The 9,338-nt window shown below is 40.4% G+C and overlaps 1 protein-coding gene across 9 annotated transcripts in view; it reads left to right on the top strand.

Moving 5' to 3' along the window:
• Positions 1-8,504, top strand: part of LOC149123708 (uncharacterized) — a 53,829-nt gene extending 45,325 nt beyond the window's left edge. For all 9 annotated transcript variants that reach the window (XR_016213982.1, XR_016213979.1, XR_016213978.1 and 6 more), the window contains one exon: positions 8,280-8,504. Coding sequence is in view for 3 of the 9 variants with exons in the window: in XM_089305098.1 (XP_089161224.1) it covers positions 8,280-8,323 (44 nt within the window). In the remaining 6 variants the exon portion in view is untranslated. The remainder of the gene's footprint in view (positions 1-8,279) is intronic.
• Positions 8,505-9,338: the final 834 nt, after the last annotated feature.

Consider the following 9,338-nt stretch of genomic DNA (forward strand, 5'->3'; position numbering starts at 1 on the left):
GCCCAAGGAGTTGGGCCATCTTCTACTGCTTTCCCAGGCCATAGCAGAGAGCTGGATCGGAAGTGGAGCAGCTGGATCTTGAACCGGTGCCCATATGGGATGCCAGCACTGCAGGCGAAGGCTTTACCGACCATGCCACAGTGCCAGCCCCACCCAGGCACTTTTGATATGAGATGTGAGTGTCTCAAGTAGCACCTTCATTCCATGGCAAACACCTGCCCCCATGTGCCATACTCTGTATGACTCACAGCACAGTAGGTTTGTTTATATGATCATCACCATAGACGTGAATACTGCATTATGCTATGATGTGACAATCGCTACAATGTCATTAGGTGAGGAAGTATAAAATTTTAGCTCCTTAATAGTTTAATGGTATTCCTCATTGGCTAAAATGTCCTTATGCAGAGTGTAACTGTCTATATCTGGGAGCAGCAGTATATCTGGAAGTGTGTGGGGTGTGCACATGTTCAATTTTACTAGGTTATGCTCAAGGGCACACCAAAGTGGGTGTGACCATCTTGCTCCCACAGCAGTGTAAGGGAGCACCCATTATTTCATGTGCTCACTTGAAGTCTCACTAACACTTGGTATTGTCAGACTTGTATGTGTTTTTCTCACCTCCTAGGATGCACGGTATCTCACAATCGTCTCATTGTGCATTTCCCTGCTCATCAAAGACCATCTCCCGACATGTTTCAGGGACATTCATCCTCTCTCTTCTCTCAAATGTGTTTCCAACGACTTTTGCCCATGGGTTGCCTCCCTCTGGGTTCTTTTTACCCCTACTGTTTTCTGGATATTAACCTTTTGTTAACTATAGGTCTTGCAGATGTCTTTTCCCCTTTTGGGTTTTGTCTCTTTCTGGATGCTCTACTGAATGTAGATTATGTGGTTGAATCTATCCTATTTTTTCTCACTGTTTCTTCTTTTTGTGATTTAAGAATCCTTTTTAATCCTGAGGTCACAAAGAATGTTTTCCTGAAAATTATAAAGTCTGTCTTTCGTACGTCATTGATTCATCTGGAATTGATTTTAGTGAGGAGGGAATCATTTTGTTTTCTCTTTGCTCCTTTGCTTCCGTTCTGTTCTGTTCCTTTCCACTTTCTGCTTGCTGTTAGTCTTGTCTCCAAGAACTACTGTTGAATGGTGAATCTTTCCTTTTCCACATGTTTACAATGTTTTAAAAAAATCCCTAGAAAAATATGCATTCTGAAAAATGATTTTAAATATTTTTTGCACCAAAATAAACTTGTGCTGACTTATAAACTCTTTGAACAGGATCTAGTTTGACCACTAAGAAGGATAACTATCAGATTGAAAAAGGCCCTTCTCAGAGCAACATAAAGTCTTGTCACATTGAAGCTAGAATAAGCATTACATTTATGGTGAAGTTAAGATGGAAGAATAGTAAAATCACTCATACTTTATGAAAAATTTATGGAGACAATGCCCCTAATAAACCAGCCATTTGCAAATGGACAACTTATTTTAAGAGAAAAAATGCTGCTTGCGACATGCATCCAATATGAGTGTGGATTCGTCCTGGCCACTTCATATCCAATCCAGCTCCCTGCTAATGGCCTGGGGAAAGCAGCAGAAGATGGCTCAAGTGTTTGGGGACCCTGCCACCATGATGCTGCTGGCTTTGGCCTGTCCCAGCACTGGTGTTGTGGCCATCTGTGGAATGAGCCAGATGGGAGGTCTCGGTCTCTGTCTTCTTCTGTCTTTCCCTCTCTTTCAGTAACTCTAACTTTTAAAATAAATTTGGGACTGGCGCTGTGGTGCAGTGGGTTAACGCCCTGGCCTGAAGCACCGGCATCCCATATGGATGCTGGTTCTGGTACCAGCTGCTCCTCTTTCTATCCAACTCTCTACTATGGCCTGGGAAAGCAGTGGAGGATGGCCCAAGTCCTTGAGAACCTGCACCTGCGTGAACCATCAGATGGAAGATCTCTCTCTACCTCTCCTCTCTCTGTGTAACTCTGAGTTTCAAATAAATAAATTTTTAAGTAAATAAATTTAAAAACAATTAAAAGAAATGAGATGATACTGTTATGGGTGAAAGGGTGAAACAGTGGTGAGAAAGTTTACCTTGGTCCTTTGTTTCCTTTGTCTCATATGGAAGAAGAATTTCCATGTAAACAAAGCAGGAAGAAAAGCAAGACTTGTTTAAGACAGAAACAACCTGCCAAAAGTGGCCAGGAGTGGGGCTCCAAGAGAGGCAAGATCTACAGGGACTGCTGGTGGTGGGTTTTTAAGCCAATTTTGGGGAAAAAAACCTGACACTCAGCTAACAGTTACAAGGCAGTGACAAAAGCCATCCAAAGACTGGAGATTTGTAATCTTGTTTGCCCTGTCTGGTTTGTTCCTGATAAAAGGGTGGACTCAACACTCTCTTGCTAATTTCATGATAAGACTGGAAGCTCCCAAGGAGTGGGGGCAGGCACTTTTATTTTGTTAAAGGCAGCTTTTGGGGAGAGACAAGCAGTGGTGTTTTGCACTTTGATCTCGCTAAAGATAACTTTTAGGGGAAGTTTCCTTTTCCTCATTTTCTACCAGGACCAACCTGTCTGCCTATTTATTAACCCGTCTGACCCCTCACAATGTTAAAGGTGAAGCCCACAGAGGCAGACCATCCACATCCATCTTTAAAGGAAAATTTGTTCATACCCTAATTGAAGAAGACTGACAGCTGACAGCAGAATCACTCTCACCATAACCACTTCAATTGGTTCAGCTTGCATAGTTCTGAATGAAAAATTAAGGCAGAGCAAGCTTCCTATTAAATGGGGGCAAAATTGCTGCATCCAGATCAGTAGCAGACAAGAGTTGATCTTTGGATGGAAATTGCAAACAAGTGGGATGAAGATGTGGCTATATTCCTCTAAAAAATTATAATAAGAGATGAAGCACAGTTTTACAAGTATGATCCTGAAGCCATGATGCAATCAAACCAATGGCTACTGAGACATGGAAGTGGTTCAAAGCAAATGAAGGCTGGTCTAGGGTAGGCATGACAGTAGTCTTTTGGGATGCTTGAAAGCAGATAATATGTCTTAGGCAGAGGATTTCGAGAAAGTCAGCTAGAGCTTCTGGAGTAAAATGCCCAGGAAATCTTCACCAGGGAGTTTTCCACATGACAGTGCTGATGCTCTCTCCTCTCATCAAACACCAGCAGCTTTGCAAGTGTTCTCAAGGGAAATTCTTAGACATTCACCTACCATACTGCTTTGGCTCCTTATGACTTCTTCTTGCTTCTTAATAATAAAATATCTTTAGAGGGCACCAGCTTTTCTTCAGTTAAAAATGTAAAAAAGACTGCATTGATGTGGCCAAATTTCCAGGACCCTCAATTCTTTAGGGATAAACTCAGTGGCTGCCATCATCACTAAGAAGTGTCTTCAACTTGATGGTGCTTGTGTTGAGAAATAATGTTTACTTTTTAAAATTATCTTTTAATGCCATTTTCCAAAATCTTTTGAAGTCCTCCTATGTGTATGTGTGTATATGTATGTGTGTCTATGTTTGTCTATATATATGTACATATATATATATATAAAATTTTCTCAGGTCTCTTTGATTCTGTTTCCATAGGCTATTTGTCCCTATGCTAATGTCTCTGTCTTATTTAGTATGATTTCATAAATAGTCTTCCATCTGGTAGAGTTCATTATAGTTTTTTCAAGTCTGACCAGGATCTGAATAGGTCAAGACCAGATTGGTCACGGGGAAGATTTTGTTTGAGTGTAAAAAGAAAACAACCCTCAGGAATGCTAAGTCTAGAATGTGCTGACATTGTTGCAGTCTAAGAAAATGAACGAAAAAAACACTTTGCTTCAACAGACCTATTTGAGCCAGCCGTACGTTGTTTCTTTGCAAATACACAACAGTAAGCTAGGATATTCTTTGCTGAAGACTAGTGATGATCTATTTTTATCTTTGCAGAGGTGTGAGATACATTTGGGTTTTCTTCTTACAGAAACTAGAAATGAAGCAGTTGAAATGTAAAGTGTTGATGATGTACACATTTCTACTTTCATAGACTTACTCACAAGGACTTTGATTTCGATTTCCTCTTCCATTTATTCAACTTTCTCATCTAGGCGAGAAAGTTCCGCCTTTAGAGGCAGCTAGCTCTAGCTCACCCAAGTTGATCCCATTTTATTTTAATGAAAAAAAAAATAATGGAACGGAAAAAGAGTTCTTCTTTGGTTCTCCCTAAGATGCCTTCTTTAGAGTTATCTAAAGTTTATCAGCAAAATAACTTTGACTAAGTTAAATGGCGATGTGTCACACACCCAAAACGTGTGAAGCAATTTGAAAAAATATTTTAAATATGCCATGGATTTGTAAATTAATGCAGGGCTCACTGTGCTTGAATTTCCATTTCTAAACTGCTTCATTTGCATGCAAAGAGTGGGCAATTTTTGTGTGTGTGAAAATTTAGCCTTAAGAAATGAAAATCAAAAACTCAGCAACTTGAAAAGAGCTGTTAGGCATAGAAATTGTTTAATCGGTTTCCAGCAGGGCCAATGGTGTTGGCATTTTGAAATACCAGATTGGATTGGCATCCTAGAAAAAAAAAATCCTCAGCTCAGAAAAAGTCGCCTAAAAAAGCCACCATCTACAAAGTGGTGAAAGAAGATAGCCGAGATATGACAAATGCCAATGAAACAAGTTCTGCGATCTAGAGAGAGCCTGAAGTGTGAAATGAACAAATGTTAAATGTGATAAAATTTCTGTCAGTGCTACCCCAATCATCTTCCCTGACAAATACAATGCTTGATCAAAAAATCAGGTGCTTTTGTCAATGATTCTTCTTCGTGATGTTTTTAGAGGTCCCAACACACTATGGGTGCATCTTAAGTGCAAGGTGCTCACTTTAGAATGTACTAAAAAGGGAACTAATAATTCCCACTCTAACAAGGTTGAGATCCCCAACTTAGATTTGCATTGTGGAGTTTTTAAAATGCAAGTTTAAAATAAGATTTCATTTGAACACAGCTTTATATTGTGTGGTACTTTTGTAGTTCAGATTTCGAAAATGAGACCAGAATACTGTATTTTATTAGACACGATACTTCTTTATCTACAATATCCAAAATGAAAAGCACAAGGTTACATTTGCCTATAATGATGGTGAAAATGATAATAACCAATAATAAATCGTATTGATTGATTTATTATACATTTATTGGGTTCTTTGTGTTGAGCACCATCCTAGCTACTAGAAATGCAGAAATTGGTAAGATACAAACTCTTTATCTTTGGGAAGCTTTGGGTTCTTTCTAGAGGGTTTTAGTACACAAATTGCCTCAACAGTTATCCAGTTTTCTCTCCAAAGGCTCACTGAACACAGAAGGCTCAGATAACAAGGCAGTCCATTTGGTCCTTTCTATTTTCTGTTTAGTTCAAGTTCATAGAGGTGTGACTAGTTCAAGGAATGATATTATTGTCTTACCATATTTGTCCTAGAAGCTTTGTTCACACCATTCTATCTCCCCAGAGAAGAGCAGAGAAAATAGGACACTGACAGTTCCGGTCCTTTTCCTGGGATGGGATTGGAATTCTTGAGTAAGAGCAAAAGGATATCATAACTTCTTCATGCTGGGATCACTTCCATTTATGTGGTTATTGAGAATGAACAAACCACATAGCCCAGCCTTTTCACATGTAAGTCCTAAGTTCTCAACCCAACACTGGGCATGCATTACTGTTTGTTGATTGAACAATTGACAGCTCAGGGTTGATAGGCATGTGAGGTAGAGGATCTTAGAAAGGATTTCTGTGTGATAAAATACTTATAGTATAGTTTTAAAATGAGATAGAATCAAATAGCAAGTATTAATGTATGCTTACCATGCATGTTTTCAAAACTAGTAGATCCTAGAATATGCTTATAGGGAGGTATATGAAAAAATTTATAGGCTGAGGAAATACTACAGGGCTGGGACCCCTGGTAGCATCTCAGACAGGGCCTTTGCTCTTCGTCCTCCTGTGGCTGAGCTGCAGACTGAGGTGCAAATGAAGTATATATGGCTCAGGCTGAACTTGAAGGGCCAAGACTTGTGTTCTGATGGGATATTGATGAACTTGCCATTGAATACTGATTAATCTTATAGCTTACTAACCCATTGTGGATATAAGACAGTTCTATATAAGCACATATATTGAATATGTGTCCCTACATTTAAATATCATCCTCAACGAGTAAGATTTATTTCCTCCACCTAGTACTTATTTTACAGAGGAGTGGGGCTGGACACAAGGTTGGGCTGCTACCCTCCAATGACACATCTCCAAACTAACAGCTCCTGTCTGTTATGAAGCCTTCTGGCTTTCAGGAACAGAAAATCTGATTAATGGTGGTGTAGGCAATAGATATTCCTGAAAATAAGAGAAAAATGGAGGTAAATACCTTTACATTGGTGCAATGGTTTAGCAATGTTCTCCAACACCCAAGAGATAGGATTTTCCTGACAGTCTTGCTCCTCCATTCTCAGTATTTTTTGTTTTGTTTTGGACCTTATAGTTGGCACCTCATATTTGTAATATGGTTGCCTCAGCTGCAGACATCACATGCATGTACCAGTATCCTCAACAGAAAGTGAAGGGCCAGTATCTTCCCATACTCTTCTTTTTCTTTTAACTTTTATTTAATAAATATAAATTTCCAAAGTACAGCTTATGGATTACAGTGTTTCCCCCCATAACTTCCCTCCCACCCACAGCCCTCCCATCTCCTCCCTCTCCCATTCTATTCATCGATTCATTTTCAATTATCTTTATATACAGAAGATCAATTTACTATATATTAAGATTTCAACAGTTTGCACCCATAAGAAACACAAAGTGTAAAGTACTGTTTGAGTACTAGTTATAGCATTAATTCACATTGGACAACACATTAAGGACAGAGATCCTACATGGGGAGTAAGTGCACAGTGACTCCTATTGTTGACTTAACAGATTGACACTCTTGTTTATGGCATCAGTAATCACCCTAGGCTCTTGTCATGAGTTGCCAAGGCTATGGAAACCTTCTGAGTTCGCCAACTCCCATCTTATTTAGACAAGGTCATAGTCAAAGTGGAAGTTCTCTCCTCCCTCCAGAGAAAGGTACCTCCTTCTTTGATGGCCCATTCTTTCCACTGGGATTTCACTTGCAGAGATCTTTCATATAGGTTTTTCTTTCTTTTTCTTTTCTTTTTTGCCAGAGTGTCTTGGCTTTCCATGCCTAAAATACTCTCATGGGCTCTTCAGCCAGATCTGAATGCCTTAAGGGCTGATTCTGAGGCCAGAGTGCTATTTAGGACATTTGCCATTCTATGAGTCTGATGTGCCCATACTCTTCTTAAACAGTAAGGAAAGCCTTGAGAACTCTTTTACTTCTCATCAGCTAGAATGGGTCACATACTCTCCCTACCCAGCCACTGGTCTGGGTAATGGGATTAGCATGAACTTTTCAATCATCGTTTGTTATGTATTTCCTGGCACTGGGGAGAAGCCAACCTCCTCTGAAATCCGGGAGTGCCTGCTGGCTACCTGAACTCATCAATTCTGTCATCAGGGAAAACAGCTGCGGGAAGACGGTCTGTCCGGAGCCTTGAGATGTGCTAGCGTTGGCACTAAGGAGCTGAGGGAAGAACTAGGTGGAGGAAGACTAAGGTACTGGGTTAGATCATGGGCTATGAAGACAAGAGATCCCAGTCTGAATTTTAGATTTATTACTTAGCAGCCAGAGAGACTTGGGCAAGTCTCATAGCTCCCTGCTTCATAGAATTATCTGTTATGGCACATACTTCACAGGGTCATTAAGAGTTAAGTGAGATAAGATGGGCAAGACCTTAGCACAGAACTGTGTGTGATAATGGGTTAATAAGCAGGGACTCCTTTATAATTATAGCATTGGAGGAACAAAGTTGGGGGGTACCCTGCTGTCATCTCTAGATGAGGCTTTGGGGCTCATTTTTGGAAAGGGCACTGTTCTAAGAGGAGGCCAGGGATGTGACCCTGGCTGTGCCTTTAGCTGGTGTTTGTGATTAAGTCATTTTCCTTTTTCTGGGCCTCAGTTTCTTGTCTCCAGGACAAGCCACGTCTCCAGACATCCAGCTCTGCCAACTCTGCTTTAACAGTGGATTTCTGGTAATGAACAATTAGTGACATAGATCCTGGGGGGCAGGGTCTTCAGGTGTCAGTGTCACCATAGGCACTGCAAAACTGGTTTCATCCTGTGCTTTCACTAAGGAGCAGTGTTAACTGTTGTCTCTTTGCAGGTGGGCCTAGTGTAGAGCTTTATGCCCTCGGAAAACTCCACTAGAGGAAGTTTGATGCTGCTTCGCTGATAGAATGGCCAGTGACCCCATCTAGAGATGCCCTTGGCGTCGGAAATCCCAGTAATTCTCTGTCCTGCTCCCTGGCAAACTTGACCTTATGTTTGGAGCTCAGTAGGGTATTTGGGAACATCCTGAGTTAACTTTGTACTTAATCATGCATTTGTCTGTTTTTATCAGAACTAATATTTTACCAATAACTAAATTAGAAGTTGAGATTGCTATAAGAATATACACTGTTAGAACAATGAAGAACACAGACTAAAAATAAAGGCAAAACCATAAACATGCTCTTTTCTCTTTGGAAATCAAAAACACACCAATGATCTTATGACAAAGGAAGAATAATGAAAGGACCAAAAATTTTCTTCCCACCTAATAGTGGGAAGGTAGTTATGTGGAACTGGATGGGGAACAGTTGCATCCCAAACAATAAACTTGTCCTAAAAGACTTGATTATTAGTTCCACTTTAAAAAAGCAACATCAACAAGGACAAATGTAAAACTGATGTGAGGAGATTTAAAAAAGCTGCAACCTATGAAAACTAAGTAGGCATTTGCAAAATACTGTTCCCATCAACAGAACTGTTTCCTTCAGAAAAACTGTTGTGTGCATCTCATACTCTGTCCTGGCACAGCCTGGAAGTTGTCTTTCTTCCTGTGGGACACAGAGCTGTTCAAACGCTTTAGGAAATCTGTTATGCCTTAGAAAATTCGGAGTGTCATCGTGGAATAATCAGTCTCAAATTCAGTGTTAGAACTTTTCCAAGGCCGGTTGTGCTCAAGGGGAATTTGGAGCTAGTAGCAAAAGGCTTGCTGGTCCATTCTGAGATAAGGTGGACTTGAAGTGCTGAGAGCACATTAGAAGGCTGAGGCCCATAGCTCCCAGCAGCCCCTGCAGTGGCTCACACTGTTGGAACTCTGGGTGTGCCATGCACTTGGACTTGAGTATGGCCGAGGACAAGGGGAAAATATTAACCTGTGCTGAGTTACTTTAATTTG

The sequence above is a fragment of the Oryctolagus cuniculus genome, chromosome 10, assembly GCF_051225735.1.
Source record: "Oryctolagus cuniculus isolate XC-2025 breed Fujian yellow rabbit chromosome 10, ASM5122573v1, whole genome shotgun sequence".
NCBI lineage: Eukaryota > Metazoa > Chordata > Mammalia > Lagomorpha > Leporidae > Oryctolagus > Oryctolagus cuniculus.